The sequence below is a fragment of the Leuciscus leuciscus genome (assembly GCF_965113295.1).
Source record: "Leuciscus leuciscus genome assembly, chromosome: 2".
NCBI classification, from domain to species: domain Eukaryota; kingdom Metazoa; phylum Chordata; class Actinopteri; order Cypriniformes; family Leuciscidae; genus Leuciscus; species Leuciscus leuciscus.
Genome location: NC_138726.1, coordinates 35,902,936 through 35,925,266, shown reverse-complemented (window position 1 = coordinate 35,925,266; position 22,331 = coordinate 35,902,936). Strand labels below are relative to the sequence as shown.

The 22,331-nt window shown below is 39.0% G+C and overlaps 1 protein-coding gene across 2 annotated transcripts in view; it reads right to left on the bottom strand.

Moving 5' to 3' along the window:
• cyld (cylindromatosis (turban tumor syndrome)) overlaps positions 1 to 22,331 on the bottom strand; it is a 36,947-nt gene that overhangs the window by 10,695 nt on the left and 3,921 nt on the right. The window contains exons 2-6 of one of the 2 annotated variants that reach the window (XM_082161138.1): positions 8,071 to 8,707; positions 7,466 to 7,771; positions 5,903 to 6,008; positions 4,245 to 4,337; positions 1,697 to 1,813 (exon numbers count right to left, since the gene is read on the bottom strand). In XM_082161138.1, coding sequence (XP_082017264.1) covers positions 1,697 to 1,813; positions 4,245 to 4,337; positions 5,903 to 6,008; positions 7,466 to 7,771; positions 8,071 to 8,562 — 1,114 coding nt within the window. In that variant the 5' untranslated portion in view covers positions 8,563 to 8,707. The remainder of the gene's footprint in view (positions 1 to 1,696; positions 1,814 to 4,244; positions 4,338 to 5,902; positions 6,009 to 7,465; positions 7,772 to 8,070; positions 8,708 to 22,331) is intronic. The other variant, XM_082161139.1, reaches the window with a different exon arrangement.

The window sequence follows — 22,331 nt, the reverse complement described above, 5'->3', positions numbered from 1 at the left end:
GTGGGCTTTGAGCTTTGTAAACTTGCAGATCTTTTTTTATGCACAAACAGCAACATTACACACAACTAAAGTTGGAAAAAAATAAAGTGAAAAAGCATAATAGGACCCCTTTAAGGTTGGAAAGATTAATGAATAAGGTTGGTAATATTTTTGTAAGAAGTCTCTTATGCTCACTAAAATGCATTTATTTGGAAAAAAAAAATACAGTAAATAGTAACCGTAATAGTAACTAGTAATATTGAGAAATATTAATATTAATAATATAATTCCATTGTTTTCTATTTTAAAATCTGTGCAAAGCTGAATTTTGAGCATCATTACTCCAGTCTTCAGTCACATGATCCTCCAGAAATCATTCTAATATGATGATTTGGTGCTCAATAAACATTTCTTGTTATTAATGTAGAAAACATGATAAAAAAATCTGTATTCTTTGATAAATAGAACGTAAAAAGAAGCTGTTCTTTTTTACTTTCAATTCATCAAACTCAAAAAAAAAATTATCATGTTTTCAACGGTTTTCAACATTTATAATAAGAAATGTTTCTTTGAAATAGAAAACTTTTGTCACATTATAAATGCTATTACTGTCTTTTGATCAGTTAATGCATACTTTAAAATTATGAATAAAAGGATGAAGAATAAAAAGATGAATTACATTTAAAAAAAATCTTACTGACCCAAACTTTTGAACAGTAATGTAGTGTATACTAAACCACATTAGCCAAAATATGATGTCCTCTCAGAGCTGATCAGTGCTGGTTATTTTCTCCTCACTGAAGCACATACTAACACATAAAATATGAAGATATTGGTAAACATTGTTATGCGTTGCAGGAAAAAGTCACCATAGGAATCAAGCATAAGAATTGTGGTGAACAGACAGCCTGGTGAAGGAGAACAAAAGCAGCACAGGCCACAAACACAACATAAGACCCATAACCAATAACAAGCCGCCCCCTGCAACGTCCTCCAATAGTGCATGTTAGTATAGTGTGACATGAAATATGAAATAGTTACACAGATGAAAGCAATGTTATAAGGAATACAGTGTCCCAATATGTTCAACGCCAAATACATATGCACACACATACAATCACAGTGGAGATATGGCTTGATTGTACCAGCAATACCAAATATAAAAGGCTTTCACAAATCATACAAAAAATTAAACTAGTCACAAATACTAAATATGCCATATATGCTGCAACTAACAAATTAATGCAGTTTACAAAAAAAAATGATATATATATATATATATAAATTAAAATATAATTAATTTAAATTTAACTTTTTTTAATTAATTAATTTTGTATTGCCTTATAGCTAAATTTAGTTGAAAACTGAATATGAAATGCAAGCACAAATGTCTGTAGTACAGAACATTCAGAAAAAACACCTGAGATGCTCATTTTCTGATCAATGATGTCATGCTATGAGGTTGCATGCCACTCACGTCACAGTGAACCAGACTCCCAATAAAAGATCTCAGCAGCAAGTTGCTTTTAAAATCACAGCTGATGTATTCAAAGTCATTGATTAACATGTGATGACTTATTCATGACAAGATTATTAAAGGAACTTAAAGTGAAGTAAGTTCTAATTTTAGGCTAGATATCTGAAGGGCGGCACCTTGCTGTTAAGATGTTTATCATTAGAGTTCCGCAGTCTTCCATTTGTATTGATTATTGATTACCTTCATCTATGTACCATGTGCTTTTGGCTTTGGACTGGGCAGGGTGATCGACCGAGCTGCCATTTAGTGTATAATAAAACTCAGACTTGCTCCTGCTGCCAGGCTGCAGGCCTAACCCTGAATAAGAGTCACGATAGGAAGATAGACAGTAAATAGTGTGTGTGTGTGTGTGTGTGTGTGTGTGTGTGTGTGTGTGTGTGTGTGTGTGTGTGTGTGTGTGTGTGTGTGTGAGAGAGAGAGAGAGAGAGAGAGAGAGAGAGAGAGAGAGAGAGAATGCAAGAAAAAGGGGGAATATGTGTTTCTACATGTGGGATTAAGTAAAATCTAAGAGTTGTACATGGATGTCATGTCACCATAACAACTCTATGACATTTGTGTGTATTCTTGCAGAAATGAGTAAGTGAGTGAGAGAGAGAATGAGAGAGAGAGAGAGACAGAGAGAGACTCCAAAGCGAGTCATGCAGTGTTCAGCAAAGCTTATTATGTCATATCCAGTTCATGTTAAGATAATAGAGAATGGTTCTAGAGAGGGATAAAAAAAAACCTCAAATACACAATTACCTTAAAGAGGTCATGACATGGATTTTTTAAAATTATTTTAATATGTTTCTTTAGGTTTACTTATAATGTTGCACAAAAAAAATAAAAAAATATATATATATATATATATATATATATATATATGCAGAGAAATCATTATTTAAAACTTTCATTCTGACCCGCTGTCTGAAATGATCCTGTTTTTTAGAGGCGGCTCCTTTAAGGCTTGTCAGTAAACAGCCATTGTTATGATAGTCTAACGTCATTGCATAGGAAACAGTATGAATGCCCGCTCGTTATTGCAAGCAAGTAAGTGTTTCGAAAACATTATCAATATAATGTAATTTACAGACATAGCATTATGAAATAATTTACTTGTGGTTTGTGATGCAGCTGCTGTCAGATCCAATACATCTTTCAACAAAAGTTAATTTAAAAACTCTCCATTACAGTGTGCCTCGATTATAAATCAAAATGCTCCGAACAAACATATAATCCTCCGATGCGATCCGGTACACAATTAAAATAAACCATCCACTTGTTTACGATTCAGGGATCCTTCTGAAGTCTGTACAGAAATGTAAACGTGCTGTTTAAACTGGACACGACCAAAGTGAAAATTATTTAATTCTTACATTTGTCCTGTTGGCGACAGACTCAAGTGCGTGGAGTTTGTCAGAAACTGAATGCGCATCTGTATACTGTATCCAGTGTAGACAGCATAAGTGACGTGATGATCGCATCTAGTGTCAGCAAATGCAATGAATGAAAGCGGGCAGGGCCTATGGTGCAATGAAGTATAACTATTCATCAATGTCTTGCTCTGGACGTAGTCATATGCAAATGTATTTTTGTGATGTCACAGATCCCGCAATATCAAATAGCCTATGTTTTTGGAGCTTGTTATAAAAAAAAATGCTTTGTTTATAATGAAGAGGATGTTTTAAGCTCTGAAACTTGCAGGATGTTTTAATGGTATAACACCTTATATGTCACCTTATATGTCAAGAGATCAAGGCAAATTTGATTTCTCATGTCATGACCACTTTAAAGGATGTCCATCAGTACCAAAGAATGACTGTTTTCTGCTTTCTTTTTTTGTTAATATTTCTTTCAAACAAGTAGTTTTCCAAACCACAGACTTTCATCATATCAAGTAAATAAAATCCAACAATTTTAACAACAGGCGTATGATCTTTATGTCAGGTATCCCTAATATAATAGCACTGTCAATACTAGTGATACCTATGAAGAAGAATCCAACAGAAATTGCACTACACAATTCTAAAAACAGTATATAAAAAAATTGTCAAATCTCACCAAAATGGATTAGGCATAATAAATGCATACTATAGCATCACATTATATACAGTTTAGTGTCTGACAGGCGCCTTCCTGTGTGCATGCTCTGAGACAGGTAAAGTATTATTTGGGCTTAAAGGCCATTTCACATGGGACACGGCAGTGATGAGTGTCTAGTTTATTTTTCAAAGGAGACCTGTGGAAAGGGCAAGATGTAGGCAGTTTTTCTGATTGCACGCAACCAGTGAAATCTTGCTTGGTGAAATGCTGCCTAGTCAATACTTGCTCGTCATTTGGGCTCATGACTAAATGGTCAAATACTCACAAAAATATGTCAAAATCTCCATCTTGAAGAGCATTCACATAAAAAACTGTTGATTATGTCTTAAGTGAATGTAAACAGTTGGAAGAAAATCGCATTGAATATCAATAATATATATGATCCGTGCATTAGATATTAAAGTGATATTAGCTTGCTGCTGTCTATGCCTTTATTTTAATCAAACAACAAAAGAAAAAGAGAAAATCACTCACAGCTCTTGACTGAATAACTTATATTCAATAATTACTTAAGATCTTTTTATTTGCTTTGGCTATGCTAGTATTAGTCTCTGATGTGGTCTCGAATTGAAAAAATTCATTAGCATCTAAAAATGTTATGTTGTAAAAACATACAGACTACATACATATATAACAGGATAATTACCTTTGCTCTTTGGTTTGCTCTGGCTGCCAGGTTTGTCGCTGCTGCCCCTGCAGGCAAAGACTTTGGTCAGCCTCTGATCCTGCATGGAGTATTCTGTAAGCAAATAAAGACACACAAACTGCTCACATAATCATGTCATTCAAAATCCATAAGATTCTCTTCTTTACATAGGACAAAGGAGATAGTTTTCTCACTTAAATATATATTTTTTAAGTTATTAGATTTATCCAATAACATTAATAATGTAATAATCTGAACTTTCAGTTTGATTCCAAAAATGTCCACATACAGCGCGAGTTGATATTCTGATCATATTTTTTTACCCAAGCACATTTTACCAATTCCAAACCACATAAATCTTAATAACTACTATTAATTTTGTATTTAATCATTTATAAGTGATATATAATTGAAAAAAATATTTCACATCACTTCAGCTTGTGATTCTTATTAAGTGTGGGTCATATTTCAGGATTCTTTACCATAGCAAATCTCTGAAATCCTGACAAATTGTACTTCTGGAGACTCCAGGTAGGTTGCCGTTGGCAACTGGAGACTAAAGGGTTCTTGATGGTTGGCAACTGGAGACTAAAGGGTTCTTGATGGTTGGCAACTGGAGACTAAAGGGTTCCTGATGGTTTCACATCTAATTCTTCACCTTCATTTTTTTTTTTTTTTTTTTTTTTTCAGTTAACGTGTATTTTCTTTTTGGTCTGTTTTTGTATGACCCTGCTAAACCAATGAGCTTTTTGCTGTCCATTGGTTACGCCTTAATTTTGCAATTTCTACTATTGCATTGGTATTGCATTCTTCTCATGAGCATTTAATAATTTTTGACTTTTTAGTGCGAGTTAAATCTCTTTTTTGGCCCATTTTTACTGAAAAGGAAATTATGCACACCTGAATATAAGGCAAAAATGTACAGTAGTTATTAAGATTAATGTGGTTTTGAATTGGTAAAATGTACTTGAAAAAAATGATCATAATAATTATGCACGCACTGTATATAAATCGCATACAGTATCACACATAGAGCAGCAGGCTATACCCTGAGTAACTGTGTTAAATATCCCTTTAGTTCCACAGATTGAATAAGGAAGAGTGGTAGCTTTAAGACATTAACAACCAAGACATCTTGCCCACACACATGAACATGCACACAAACAAACAAATCATTAAATAGAGAGAACAAAGAGAGCTCCACACACTCCACTCACAAAAACAAGACCTTTAGACAAAAGAGCTTCTGTTTCCTGCGAGTTAACATGACTCACACACACACACACACACTGTCTGACAACAAATATTTAGCCTACACCCTGACTTGAAGTCTAAAACACACAATGAAATATCTATATCTATAAACAATAACTCAATAGAAAATCAATTTAATAAACTATACATTTTTAAATAAATGTAATGACTGTTTTTTTTGTTTTAAATTAATTTGATATTTTATAAAAACTTTCTTGTCTTATGATTTTTATATTCTTTTGTAACATCCAAGTACTAGTTGTAAAACTTTGCATCTGAGGTGCTCAAACTCAATCTAGAAAAGAATAGTACAACTAAAACCAGGTTTCTAGCAGTAAGTAACCACACTAAAAGCCAGAATAAAATCCAATACAGAAGTATAACTATGAAGTGAGAACCCTTACCTGGCATCACATCACAGATCGGGACGAGACGGGTGTGTTCAAGACTAGCAAAATTACACAGCTGTTTACCGTCGATGATCCCATCCCAGTCTCCAATGGGATTGTCCTGAGGGCGAGAGGTACAGCACCCTATTACTGCACCTGACCTAGATCATCTCAAAAGCATTCACATCTACAACACTGTAATTTCCACCTCAAAATAAACCCTTTCCAAACAAAAGTTGGCCTGTCTCTATCTTCAACTGCGTTCCTGTTCTGACCCAGACAGGACCCATTTCACTAACTGAGAGCTGTAATTCTCTAATGGCTACACTACACAACCTACACTATCATCAGAATGACTGATGTATCTGGACTCTAAACCCACACCCTTCACATGCCAGATCTCCACTGTTTTTTTGTTTTAATTTATATTTCTAATGTATAGCCCTTTCCTTGTTACTATTTTATGTATCTACTTGACCAAATAAAGCCAAACATATCAAATCTAATCTATTCAATCTATTATTAAAGACCAATAGCAAACTAAAAGTAATAAAACTCATCAAAACCTAAATGCTATTCACATCATTTAGATCTCAGTGATAGCAAGTCCAGCTGAGCTCTACTGAAAGAGCAGTAAGAGTTTAACAGAAGAGAGAGAAACAAAGGGTGAAAAGAGGAGAACAGTGGAATGGCGTGTGTTGGTTGTGTCTTGTGTGAGCATTTGGCAGTACGCCATTATGGTGGTCACACAGAGCAAACTGAGCTGTCTCTACATTTCTCCTTCAATCCATCCCTCCACTCTGACGTCAGCAAAAAAACAGCATTAATTTGAAATAGAAATCTTTTGTAACATAAAAAATGTGTAAACAGTCACTTTTCATCAATTGAATGTGTCCTTGCTGAATAAAAGTATTATTTCTTATTTCTAGTATAAATGTTTTTATTACCAACACTAAACTTTTGCGTACGGTACAGTATGGCATACGGTGGCGTATTTTATCATGTATTTTATATTTTTATAGACTGACATTACAGTTTGTTTGTTTTTGTTTGTTTGTTTGTTTGTTTGTTTGTTTGCTTGCTTTTGGGGGGGGGGGGGGGATATTTGTTTGTTCATGCACATTTCTCCTATTTTTTAGGTTACCTTTGCCATCAACACTCACTTAAAGTTAATATTTAAACACACTAATACATTAATTAAATAGTTAAATGTAATCTTTATCAAATCTCAGAATTAATATACATATTCTGTACATTAATAATATTCTGTAATGCCTATAGCATGTGACATTTTAAATTACTGAGTTTAGCTTTCAGGGATTTAGTTATTTATTTATTTAGACAAAATCAAATATAATTTATCGGTTATCAGATAAAAAATGCATTGCATAAGCCAGAATTTGTATTCCTTGTATTCTATTGTAATAATAATAATAATAATAAACTTCACGTAAAAAGCACCTTCTAAAACATCTGACCTACCTGAAAAAAGACATATCTTAATGCAAATGCTAATATTAAATTGTAACTTTGCCGCTAAGAACAGTTATTGCCATCTGAACAGTCTAATTAATTTACCATATCAACACCAACGTAGTATCCAAGACTCTCGTTGCCAGGCAGTAAGTCACAGAAGATAACAGTGCCCCGTTCCGGGCCGTCCCGTGTCTGCACCAACACTCGAGAGTTGATCTCCAGTGGTGGTACTTCGCCTTCCACTTCCGGGTCATTATCCTCTAGCGTCACACGCTCCACCTCCAACTCCTCATCTTCCCAGAGCTCAAGTTTATCCAGTGCAACGAAGACACCGCATTCATCTTCACAGCGAAACAGCTGCTGACCCTGATAAGAGCCCTCTGTGAAACCTTGACCCCGGCCCTCCTCCTGAAAGACAGAATGGTTTTCAGAGGATAAAAAGACATTGCATACACCAATCCAGTCATAAGAACTCACATAATAGTGTCACAAATTTGCCATATGAACAAAGGTTATTGTTGATGTATGATGTTTGAGTCTGGCCTTCACCCACACAACAGCCTACAGGCTATAGTTATGCTCGTTCAAATCTTCCAGCTGAGCCCTGGAGACAAATGCAGCTTTGTCCTGTAATGATCACACGCTCAAGGGCTGGGTGAACCCAAAACCAGACAAACAACGCAAACAAGACAAACAGCATTGCTCACCAGTAATTCAACACCAAACCAGATCCCGCTCAGCGCCCGGTCAGGCAGCAGAGCTCCTTTAAAGCGGACCACGCCTGGAAGGGGCTCGTCCCCGGACCTCAGCTGCACTCGGACTTTTGATCCACAGTTGATGTCATGGGCCCTGTCCAGGCGCGCTCTGTTGCACAGCAGACTGTAACGCTCTTCGCAGTTGGTGATGGGGAACAGCAGCTCCGCCAGCTTCTCCTCCAGCTCCATCACGTCCCGTTCATCCACGCTCACCACCACATTGGTCTGGTCCAGGATGCGTAGGCTGCGCTTACCCTTGCTGGGAGGGATTGTGCGACCAAGGCTGTTACGTTCCTGGCAGGCCTGACCAAGGCTGCCACGTGGGATGCGCTGAGTCTTTTGACCCGGCTTTTCCACGGTGCACTCCTTCACCACAATGTAGAACCGCCAGTCGTCCCGGAAACTGCCAGGAGGCTTCTCCTGGCTCCATAGCGTAGAGCTCATGGCTGCATAGCAGGAGTGGGTTGAAGATGACAGGAACACACGTCGAAGGTCAGAGGGTCGTGAGGGGTCAGTGGGACCAGGAAGAGGGAGCTTTCATGACCTTTTCAATGGGAAAGGGATAGATGGATTGAACGGACATAAAGAGCTGTAAAAAGAGAGAAAGTGGAGATTTAATCAACAGAGAAAGTATAGAGGTTTAAGAATGAGGTTGGTCTTGTTTTTATTTTTTTGCCAGTTTCAGATCTTGAGTAAGTTTTAGGATGCCCCCGACTGAATATTTTCTAGTCGACTAGTAGAGCTGCACGATTCAAACACACACACAATCTTATTCCTAAATGACAAAATGACAATTTTATTGCTATGTCTATTAAACATTTGACAAGTACGATTACAGTGAAACACAGCGTTGCCGTTGCCGCCGACTCAGAGAGAGCAGTTGTCATGTACAGGTATGAAACAGCTTCAGAAACAGACTTTTCAACCACACAGTATAATTATTTCTCTGTTACAAATAGTTCAAATTATCACAAAAGTACTGGAAAAAAAATTATACTCAAAATAAGTAAGTAACTTGATGCTTCAAATAAAGATTGTATCGTTTACATCGTTACACCCGTAGTTGGTGACAAGTGACTGTTAATAAAATGTATTTGTCACTGAATCATTCATTTATATGTATAATGCATAACACTGATTCATCCAGTAATGAATGAAACAAGTAAAGTCTTTATGAGTGAGTCAATGAATCATTAATTATATATTAAAAAAAGGTCAAATTAACTCAATATATATTTAAATAGACTGCAGCAAATAACATTTCGTCAGAATCTAAATTATGTTGTTTTGTTCAGTTGTCTATTCAGAATTGTGGGAGTATTGTGATCTCTATTTAAAAAAAAAAAAAAAAAATTGTGATTTCTCAATTTATCCTGAATTATGCAGCTCTATTGACTAGTCAAGTCAAGTCAAAATGTATTTATATAGCACAATTTATACAGGCAAGCTGACCAATGTGCTTTACATAGCAGTATAAAATTACACAACAGACAAAACAGACAAAATTAAAATACAAATTACAGATTAGTAAAAGCAATTGAATAAAAGTAGGTTTTCAGACGTGACTTGAAGATTGACAGGTCAGATGCAGATCTAACATGAAAAGGCAAGCTATTCCATAATGTAGGGCCCGCAATGGCAAAGGCGCGATGACCTCTGTGTTTGAGCCTGTACTGTGGGATAGATAAAAGTTTCTGTGTCCCTGACCTAAGACTTCTGGAGGGATTGTATTGCACTAATAGCTCAGAAAGATAGAGGGGAGCTAGGTTATTTAGGCACTTATAGACAAATAAGAGAATTTTAAAATCAACCCTAAAGCGAACCGGCAGCCAGTGAAGTGATGCTAAAATCGGTGTAATGTGTTCACGTTTGCAGATGCCTTTTAAAAGTCTCGCTGCTGCATTTTGGACTATCTGAAGACGTGTTAGAGTAGTGGAGTTTATTCCATAGTATAAATAATTACAATAGTCTAGTCGAGATGATAAGAATGCATGGATCACCCATTCAAAGGCTTGGGGACAAAGAAAAGGCTTAACTTTGGTCAGCAGACGAAGATGGAAAAAACACGATCTGACAACAGAATTTACTTGCTTATCTAGTTTCAGGACACTATCTAACGAAACACCATGATTTTTCACACAGGTGTTCACTGACGAAGAAAGTGTATATACTTGAGGATGGTGGCTTAAACTACTTTTAGAAGGGCCAAAGAGTATTAGTTCAGTTTTGTTTTCATTTAATTTTTAAAAGTTTGCAGATATCCACTTTTTAATTTCATCTAGGCACGCCAGCAGGGGCTCAAGTGAATTTTTTCCTGCCTGTTTAATAGGAACGTAGATCTGAATGTCATCTGCATAACAATGAAACGACACATCATATTTCATAAAAATGGATCCCAAAGGGAGCATATACAGGGGGAAAAGCGTAGGGGCCAAAATTTAGCCCTGAGGGACCCCCCATCGAAGGTGGGCAGCAGAGGACACAGAGGAACCAAATCGGACAGAAAATTTTCGATCTTTCAAATAAGAACTAAACCAATTTAGTACTGTTCCTTTCAGCCCCACATCATTTTCGAGTCTAGACAAAAGAATATCATGGTCCACCATGTCAAAAGCAGAGCTAAGATCTAAAAGCATTAAAATAATAGAATCTCCAGCATCTGTTGTCAGATAGATGTCACTGAGAACCTTCAGTAGTGCTGCTTCAGTACTGTGGAGGGCTCAAAATCCAGATTGAAACTTCTCATATATAGAATGAAGGTTTAAATAGGAGTGTAGTTGATTTGATACAACTTTTTCAAATTTAAAAAAAATAAAAGGCAGGTTAGAGATAGGCCTGTAATTATTAAAAACAGAAGGATTGAGATCTGGTTTCTTGATTGATGGGACTACCAAAGCATGTTTGAGGTCAGCTGGAAAAATCCCTTGACTAAGTGATTTATTAACAATGGTGAGTAAGCTTGGCCCTAGTGTATCAAAAAAGTTGTATAAAGCTACGAGGTGGAATAATGTCCAATGAACAGACTGTAGGCCTGAGATGGGCAATAGTTTCTTGTAGAGATTAAATAAAAAATAGATTCGAATTCGTGACAAACAGAGGAGCATGGAGAAAGTATAAACTGAGTGTTATCAGTGTTATGAATGTTCTGAGTTTCAACAGTACCTGGCCTTTGATTTGCTATCTTAGAGAAAAATCTAAGAAAGTCATCACCATTTAGGTGAGAGGGTACCGGATAAGCTTTAGTGGGAGGATTTAAAGCTGAGTTTATAGTAGCAAAAACTAGCTTTGGCTTTTGTCTATATTTTTCAGTGATTTGTGAAAAATACTGACATTTTGCTTTCTTAACTGCGGTTTGAAAATTAGACAAGGCATCTCTCAGGACTTCATAGTGCACCTGAAGTCTATATTTTCTCCATCTTCGCTCAGCCTGTCTGCATAGCCGTCTAAAATTGTGTACAGTCTCATTCAACCACGGCTCAATTTTTCTTTTTAGGCGTTTAGGTTTTAATGGAGCAACCGAATCTAAAACACTGATACAGGTAGAGCTGAAACGGTTGAAATGTTCATCCAAGTCAATATTAGGAAGAGAGCTGTCTAAAAATTCACTGTCACAGATGTTTTTATACATCTGAGAAAAGTTAGTAATAGAGGTAGGGTTTAGTGTCCGAGACCAATGTGCTGGCTTATGCATTGGAATTGACAGAGAAACCAAAGGTACAGAAAAAACTAGTAGTTGTTCATTTAAGCAGCAAAGAAGAAAGAATATTATATATAACATTGCTAATCTGTTGTACATTACAGAGAAATACTAAACTATAATAATGAGCCTTTAAAATATAGTAAATGAAGGGCTTAAGCGCACACATAAATCTTGCCACAAAAGTAATGCTTATGAGTGTGTCGGGAAAAAAACAGAAAGGACATTTTAATAATTTATTAATGAACTAGTGTTTCCTGAATCAGTGTCAGCAGCAAAGAGAAAGTTGACGATGCTGACTCGTCATCTCCGCAGTATAGTGGATGCGACTACAGAAAGAAATGCAAAACATACAAAAAATGTATATCAGCAGTAATAGTAACATGGTTGACACTGCAACATAGTAGGTGGTGGTATTTCACCACCCATCACTTAAAGGAAAAAAGACAACAACGCAGTGTGCAGGTTTCACTGTGAAACAAAATCTTGTCAAATGAGACAGCAGACAAAAGTGAGACACTCTGCCTGCACCTGAAAAATGTGAGCTCGCCATGGTGGGAGTTTTTTTTTTATTCCGTAATAAAGACGTGGTGTGAACACCCGTTAGCAAGAAGTGCTGATCAACAGCAAGTTCTTTTTGTATGCATATTTGTACAGTTCTGGTGACGGATAGCTAACAGATCAGAGAAAATGCATGAAGTGACCAAGTGTAAATAGGGCCTTTCGTCTAGAACAATTACCTTTTTTTAATTAGCTTGGTCAGCCAGAAATACAGGTTTGAATTATTATTATTTATTTAATTAAATTTTTTTTTTTTACGTTTTTGCACGATTTGAGCTAAAGAAGTCAGTTTATGATACCATTGTTGTAAGATTGTATTCCTGATTTCAAATATGTTATTGAGATACAATGTTGAGAAACAGTTATGTTGATTTTGTCTTTCTCAAGAAGATAAATAGGAACGGTAATTGCATACTGGAAATAGCTGTCTGGGGATGTTACAATTATGGCCGCCGAGTGAACTCTCTTGCCTTAAAGGGACTTTGGTACCCTTGGTGTTGCCACCTAAAATTACCAGCTCTGACCAATCCTTCTTGCTCCCCTCTAAGGAACTTGCAGTGGCCTACTAGCATTTGCCATATTATTAACATAATTAGCAACTGCAAGGCCATGGCTGGGGACATTCGTCTACTGCCAGATTCGTCTACTACAGATATGCCTAAATGAGGTTAAAATTCAGTCGTATAACATGAGGTTAAAGAATATGAGAATTGCTCAATATCAAATGCTGTCGACAACTTTTAGGCCAATGATGCAAACAATGTGTCATCGGTTTCATTTTATTAATGTTCCCATGGTTTAAATAAGCAAATAAAAGCAGATTATACACAGATGACTTATGACAACTAGGCTATTTTCAATTTAATTTATGCAAATGAAATGAATTGTGTAAAATGTAATACACATACCCATTCAGAGTACTTTGACCATGGTTCTGTTCTTAACTAACACAAAGCTAAATAAATACACATCATCATTAGCCTGGATGCCAGCCGAACTTAGCCCCGCCCACAACATTTGAGGTCAGGAAGTTCGGTCTGGACTTGATCCGTTGTGGAGCAACTATGCTCGAACCAGAGCTGTTCGGACCAATGGAATTGTCAGGGCGGGCTTTATACAATAATGGACAGATGATCAACAGTAGCATAATCATCCACGTCACCAAAGAGCGCTTGGGTTGAATTTGTTTACAACAAAGATGACTGCTGCTGGAGAATTGAGATGTGTAGATTCCACCATTGCGTCTGTTATAGAAGATATCGACAGCGCATTAAATTTAAAAGAGGAACAGAGAACCGCGATAAAGCCATTTGTCGATCGGAAAGATGAATGAAGAACATACGTCACTTACTTTGTTGCTCTGATTGGTTGTAGGTCTATCCAATTGAGTGCAGAGGCATTTTCTTTCCTGGTTCGGTTGAAACATGCCCCTTAATCACAGCCCAATGCAGCAGTATCAGACTCATATTCTGACTAGAATCTGAATATGAAGATATCAGGCTACTACATCATAGGCTACAGGCTACAACCAGCTACATATACTGATGATTGTTCAGTAACTTACAATCATGTAGTAAGTCTTGTATTGCATTAAAGTTTGCATGCAGCTGAACATCCCCATAAAATCGCTAATTAGAATCACTGATTATAATGGGTTCTATGTGCTTTTGTTGCGATGTGTCGCGCCTTTCGCATCCAGTGTAGACAGTGTAACCTGCCAGTTTACAGCAATGAGACAAGAATCAACAGTGTCTCATTTTCATATCAATGGGTGCTTCTCATTTCTAATTTGTGCATCCTCGTTACCTTTCCTCGCATCTCAGCTCCACCCCCCATAGGATGCGAGGGAAGGATTCAAGAAAAGAAAAAGATGACAGAGGAATCGAAGGAAATTCTGATTTGTACATTGGAATATTCTTGATCACTCAAGTGTCACTTCAACAGCGTCATCAGAGGATCTGCCCATATGTTGTTGAAGTTTAGTTATTTAAGAAATTCATAAATAATAATAATAATAAAGCATAAATCAAATTAATTGTGACAGACGTGAAGGAGGAGGAAAATGTACACGTGCGTCAGGTTTCTTGACTTCCACATGGGATACACCTGTGCATCTTCGCTCATAGCTCCTCTGGAAGCTTCCTCACTCCTCCCTCCTCGATTCCTCGCAGTGCAATTAGAGAATTGAGATGTCCTTCAAGATGACTAACTTTGATCAGATTCCAGGTCACAGGCTGGAGGAGGGAGAAGCGAGGAAATGAAACATCAATTTAAGTATTGAGAAGCACACAATGATTTTTACTTCAGTGTTTCTGTAGTGCAGCTGCCGAACTACCAGTGAAAACAACTTCTGCGTTTAGCATTCAGACACAATATAACACAATATGCTTTTTTTCTTGTTCTTGTTTTCTATTGGAAAAATTTATATAAATGCTTCTTATTTGCTGATTGGCTACAGTTTGATAATCTACATAATTAAAGTTTCAATGCCAAATTTCTAAAGCATTTATTTAATACTCATAAATAGAGTTGCAAAAGATTGCGATCTCGATTCAAACACACAAGCGATCTCATTCCTAAATTACAACGATTTGCCTGTGTCTATTAAACCTTTAACAAAATCACACTGGAACATTCAAATCTGCATTGGCGTTGCCGCTGAGCCAGAGAGAGCAGTTATCATATACAGCTTATAGGCCTATATGAAACAGCTTCAGAAACCACACAGTTCTCTTACGAGAGGTCTCTTCGCCGAGGTACAGAAAGCGTCACAGGCTATGAAGCACTTCCTGCCGAAGCGCTCCAGTTCTGCAGCAGGCCGTGCGAAACCGTCTGCTCAGAGCTCACAGCCTCAGCCTCCGCCCACCGCCGCCACTTCGCAGGGCCGACAGGCCCGAAGCGCGAGACCGCGCTCTCGCTCATCTGGCCGCCGCCCCGCCCCGCGTAGGCCGCGGCCCAGGATTGCGGTAAAGCCCGAGGCCCCGAAGTCGTCCTAGCATGCCTAGGGAAACGACGGTGTCCAAGTCCCGCTGCGGCCGGACTTCCACCAAAACTCATTGCTCGTTCAGTTCCAAGAAATGTGACTGTTCCAGTGTATTTTGCAGTCAACAAGCCGGTTCCACTGCCTGCTTGCCTGCACACAAATGCCGTTTTTACGGCTACCCAGATAAATCCCATAAAGAGTGTATTTTCTGGTGTCCCGGCCACGGCCGATGGTGTTATGAGTGTAGTCAAAATGCCCACTGCCCAGTGCCCATTCCTACACTCAAGCACAGCCCGTCACACAGGGCTCGCGCACATAAAATCGACCCAGTTCGATTGCGCATTAAACGTAGCAGATGTGCCCACTGCCCAGTACCCACAATCACTACGTCCTGCATGTCTCGAGGTTTCTGTAAAAACGAAACCAACGTGCATTCGCTCTGCTCAGGCGGACAATGCTCTCGGTGTGGTAAATGTGCCCGCTATCCCGCGCCCACATCCACACACAGACATGACAAGTCCTACGGGACTCGCCCAGCCCTCCTCCTCTCGGTTAACCACCGCAGAGGAGCCGAGCGCGGGCAATCGAATGTCATGTCTGCCTCGAAAGTCATAAGCGCGACGCTTGTGTTACAGCACACCGAAGCCCCTCTGTCGCTGAGCGACCAGAGCGCGCTTCGCATTCAACCCCTAGCCATTCATGCAGATGCATGGGCGAGGCTACCCGGGGTTTCGAAGTGGGTGCTAGACATTATAAAAAGAGGCTATTCGCTACAGTTTCGCCGGCGCCCTCGTCGCTACGCGACACGCGTCGAGACCATGGTAAAAACAGAAGTAGCACACCTACTTCGAGCCGAAATTTTTAAACTATTGAGCAAAGGGGCCATAGAGCCGTTATCTCTAGCTCAGAGCGAAGGAGGGCTATACAGCAGATACTTCCTGGTACCGAAAAAAGACGGGGGTCTCAGACCCATACTAGATCTAAGGCAACTGAACAGAGTGCTTGCAAAGCGACAGTTCAGAATGCTCATGGCCAGAAAAATCATCGCGCAGATTCGCCGAGGAGATTGGTTTGTGTCAATAGATCTGAAAGACGCGTATTTTCAAATACAGATAGCGTCACGCCACAGGCGATATTTGAGATTCGCCTTCGAGGGCCAGGCATATCAGTACACAGTCCTACCGTTCGGCTTGTCCCTAGCACCCCGTACATTTACGATGTGCATGGACGCAGCGCTCGCACCCCTCAGGCTACAGGGCATGCGAGTATTGAACTACTTGGACGATTCCCCGTGACCCATTCGAGCCTTTACAGACGATTGATCTTAAACACCTGTCTTTCAAGACAGTGTTTCTTCTGGCTCTCGCTTCGGTGAAGCGCATAGGGGACTTACACGCGCTCTCAGTAAGCGCGACGTGCATGGAGTTTGGGCCTAATGACTCAAGAGTTATACTCAAACCTAAGCACGGTTATGTTCCAAAATCCTTCAACACACCGTTTAGGGCGCAGGTCATTTCCCTGTCAGCCCTACCGGTCTCTGACGAGGAAGGAGACGCGAGCTTCCTTTGTCCAGTCAGGGCATTAAGAGCTTATGTGTCTCGCTCATCTGTCTTCAGACAGACGGAGCAACTCTTCGTTTCGTTCAGCGGACGTTCCAAGGGACTAGCCGCGTCGAAACAGAGCCTATCCAGATGGATAGTTGACGCCATTGCGCTGGCGTACACTTCCAAGGGTATGCAGTGCCCGTTGGGTGTCAGAGCGCACTCCACGAGAAGCATGGCTTCGTCGTGGGCCTGGTCAAGTGGGATTGCCCCGTCTACATTTATAAGGTTTTATAACCTAGAGGTTCCCGCCTTACAGGCCAGGCTGTTGTCGGTCTAAATATACCAGTACTGTCTGTTCTGATGCTATCGGTTCAGAATACTGTGTCTGCTGAGCACTGCTCGATGAGCACTGCCCGCTGATCGACCGCGAAATGCTTATGGGCAAATAAATAAGACCCACAATTTCCCATCAGCTCAGGCCGTACTCCGCCCTGTCTGTATGATGTAATTTGCGTCTAAGGGACGCTGCTATATGTGGAAGAGCGTGGCTCCGCCCCTCCCTCTTCCCGGACTCCCTGTGAGTTCCCCTGGTGATTATGCACTATATGAACCCCGGGCTTTCGCCCTTGGGTCTTTGGTGTCAGATCCCAGCACGCACGGCATTTTACATTGGGTCCCCTAGCGTAAGATACTTACGCAGTACGAGAGACCTCTCGTAAGAGAACGTACTCGGTTACTAGAAGAGGGAACGAGTACTGCGTATCTTGCCGTGCACGCACACGCTCTGGTTAGCTTCGGCGATGAAAAACCAGATATCAGCTGCCTGCGAGCTGTATTTATAGGCCTAAGCCACGCCCATTTCGGCGGGACGTGACGCAGTGGGCGCGAAGCACCCTCATTGGGTCTGACGTCACGTTAGGCCTCGCTCGATAGGCTGCTGCAGTTGCCGCAGAACAGCCAATAGGCACACGAGCCGTCTTGCCTATGTCTGTATGCTGCCGCAACGCGTTTTACAATAATACAAAATTAAGGATAATTTTTTGGCTTCAATATCTCGCGGAAAAGGGATTTTCCCCTAGCGTAAGATACTTACGCAGTACTCGTTCCCTCTTCTAGAGAGAACCGAGGTTACGTTAGTAACCGAGTACGTTTCGTTATTTATGTGATACTGGGATAAAAGTTTAGCCTATGGTTTGGAAATAAACTGATTTCTACGGTAGCGATCAAAGTAGAGCAAATTACTTTTTGAAAGTAACTTGGCACTTCATATAAATACTAAGATTCCTGCAAAACCGGAGGCTGCAGTTTCAGGGCATTTCTATGACCCTAGTTTTTTGTGACAGCGCCACCTAGCCATTGTTACGTCAAAAAGAGGAGACCTGATTAAAACTTTTAAACAAACAGAATAGACTAGACCCACCTAAAAGGTTTTATTTTAATTTTAAAAAATGTAACTTATTTTTAACTTAGGAGTGGGCGCAGCCATTTTAAACTTGAAAGTGCGATGTTTTCGGTGTCAGCACTCTCCAATTATTATTTAGCTGGGCAAAAACAGTTCATTGTACTGCTGGAGGTATTTGTTTTCAAATTATTAAAAATTATTAACATACTAATAAACACACTAATTAGTAGCGCTTAGCACAATTGTTTTAACGTTTACTGTACTTTGTTAAATGGGGTCACACATCAGATGTGAAGCGCCACGCATCTCACACAGAAAATAGTCTTTGTTTGAAATTCTTTCCAAGAAAACTGAATTTAAAACCAGAATATAGGTCCTCATATAGAAACAAATTAGCTTAAATATTCCAAGAGGTTACCAATGGGTTGGTTAGGACAATATATCAATAAAATGTATACAATTAAACAACTAAATCATTCCTGAAAAATAATATAAATAATAATATAAATACAGAATTAAATAGTAGCCTAAGTGCTGTAAAATAAACTCCTAATACATACATACATAAAAAAAAAATAAAAAAAAAGGGTCCTAGAATGGCGGTCCTGAAACTGCAGCCTCTGGTATTCGGTTGCTAAGTCGTGACGTAACCACTCTCCGATAATACTCTTTCCGGGTCCAAAGTCCAGGTCCTCTCTACCTACCTACCGCTTTCGCTAGTGTTTTGGTTAATATTGAGTGTTTTTACAATGCCGCAGTGCTGTGTCCCGTGTCCCGAGCTAACTCACTTCAACCTCGTAAATCTTCTTTTTCATTGATGCCTGGACTCTACCCTTAATTATGCCACCTGAGTGATGAGCTACACTAACCACTCTGTTGGTGTTAAAGGAATTTAAACCCTTTTTGACCGCCAAAGGTGCCTCACTAAGAAGGACGTGATTGTAAATAAATGTACAGGTTCCACCATTGTTATTTCTGGACGAGAGGAGCGCTTGGACCCGGAAAAGGCTAAACGTCACGCGTGACGTCAGACTTAACAATCGGATTGCAGGAATACCCTACTCCTTCGAATAATGATTGTACAGATTACATCGTTATGCCACCAGGTGGTGACAACTGACTGTAAAAAATGTATTTGTAATTGAATCATTCACTCAAGAGATTCAAAAACGCTGATTCATCCAGTAATGCCTGCTACAGACTGTAAGATTTCAACAATCCTATAAGATCATTACAAATCGCACTATACAACATCATGCATCCAATAAATTTGGGTACGACATGAATGTAGATTGTATGATGATGACACCCATTGAATCGTAGGCTATGACGCAAAGTTAGTATAGAAGAATAAAATGTCATCAGCATGTGCTACAAGTAGAGCAAAATGAATCGCACTTGTGGCAATTGTGGTTTTTATAGGCTATATGCGCTGAAAAATAGAGGAGAAAGCATATGAGGAGAATATGGACGCGGTCATGGCTAAGGAAAAGATGCCAATTTGGCTGGCATGCCAATTTTGCGAATTGAGCATGAAAAGTAGTTTTAAGTTTTAGCGCCATGTCCCATTGATCATTACACCATTTCATGTTGCATTTGTATTGGCTAGTCAGTAGACGTACAGTAGGTGATAGCCTAGGTCGTAACACCAAACACACTGTGAGATGATCATGCTAAATTTCCAATACTGTCAGAAAATGATCGCGGGCTATCTTTGGTCACAAGAGTGTGACAACAGCCATCTTTGAACCTCTCTCACTGTACGACGTAGGACAACTGTTTAGGAGCCACAACCACAGAAATTGCCACGTTTGGTCATCTTTCGTCTGGGACACCCCAAAATCATACAATGTGTACGAGACATAATGAAACAAGTGAAGACTTTATGAGTGAGTCATTGAAACATTAATTCAAACCGTTTTCTAAAATAATTTAGACGCAATTATAAATTGTATAAAATTATAAACGCAACACTTTTTTTTTTGCCCCCATTTTTCATGAGCTGAACTCAAAGATCTAAGACTTTTTCTATGTACACAAAAGGCCTATTTCTCTCAAATATTGTTCACAAATCTGTCTAAATCTGTGTTAGTGAGCACTTCTCCTTTGCCGAGATAATCCATCCACCTCACAGGTGTGGCATATCAAGACGCTGATTAGACAGCATGATTATTGCACAGCCTTAAGCTGGCCACAATAAAAGGCCGGAAGAGAACTGTTTCACTGTACAGGGCAGATGGCAGACAGCGTGTGTGGCGTCGTGTGGGTGAGCGGTTTGCTAATGTCAACGTTGTGGATCGAGTTGCCCATGGTGGCGGTGGGGTTATGGTATGGGCAGGCGTATGTTATGGACAACGAACACAGGTGCATTTTAATGATGGCATTTTGATGGCATTTTGAATGCACAGAGATCAGCAGAGATACCGTGACGAGATCCTGAGGCCATGGTAGTGCCATTCATCCACGACCATCACCTCATGTTGCAGCATGATAATGCACAGTCCCATGTTGCAAGGATCTGTACACAATTCCTGGAAGCTGAAAACATCCCAGTTCTTGCATGGCCAGCATACTCACCAGACATGTCACCCATTGAGCATGTTTGGGATGCTCTGGATCGGCGTATACAACAGCGTGTTCCAGGTCCTGCCAATATCCAGCAACTTCGCACAGCCATTGAAGAGGAGTGGACCAACATTCCACAGGCCACAATCAACAACCTTTTTTTTTCTTTTTGGGGGGGGGGGGGTCCCCACTGCACATTTTAGAGTGGCCTTTTATTGTGTCCAGCCTAAGGCACACCTGTGCAATAATCATGCTGTCTAATCAGCATCTTGATATGCCACACCTGTGAGGTGGATGGATTATCTCGGCAAAGGAGAAGTTCTCACTAACACAGATTTAGACATTTGTGAACAATATTTGAGAGAAATAGGCCTAATTGTGTACATAGAAAAAGTCTTAGATCTTTGAGTTCAGCTCATGAAAAATGAGGGCAAAAACAAAAGTGTTGCGTTTATAATTTTGTTCAGTGTGTAATTATATATATACACACCGGTATACCACTGATCAAATGTTTGGGATCGATAAGGTTTTTAAAAGTTTTTGAAAGTAGTCTCTTATGCTCACCACGACTGATCGAAAATACAGTAAAACATTAGGCCTAATATTCTATAAAATTGTATAATTTAATAAAATGTCATTTTTTTCCTGTTACTCCAGTCTTCTTCGTTGTCACAAGATCATTCAGTGCTCATGCTAATATGCAGGTGTTCAAGAAACATTTCTGATTATTATTTTTATTAGCTGAAAACGATTGTGCTACTTATAAAAATGTGGAATGTGAGGTGTTTTTTTAATCAGAATTTTTTAATGAATTGAAAGATTGAAATAGAAATATAAAATGATAAATAGAAATGTGATTTACTTTAAATGATTTAAAACATAAATATTTATTAATGTCTTTAAAAAAAAAATACTGCACATTTTGCACATTTACAAAGCAGGACAGAGAGCAAAAGACACACCCCACTTACCATAAAAAAGTAAGATTTTAAAGGGAATGGACTTATGACTTTAACAAATATGTAAATCAGGGCAGCACTAAACTGGGGATTCAATCTATTTTTCAAAAACAGGATATCTTCAAATGGAGGGATAAATATGATTATTTTTCACTTAAATTCAATTAAAAACATTCACCCAAAATTAGAGTTCAAATCACAGCAGAAAAAAAGCTTTTCAAGAGTTTCAGTAAAGGAAGAACTGAAAATTCTTCTGTAAAAATTCCCCTATGGACATTTCCTAAACAGGATTTTGTAACAAGTCTAACTTAGTGGATCCTTACTGAATGAAAGTATCAGTTTCTTTTAATCTAGAATCGTGCTGACCCCAAACATTTGAATGGTAGTGTAAATATAATAATAGGCCTAGGCCTAATTATAAAAAAAATGCTGAATAATCATCAACATAAAAATTTAGGGAAGACAATTAGACTACATTTTATTTGATGGGGGCTGGTATGGG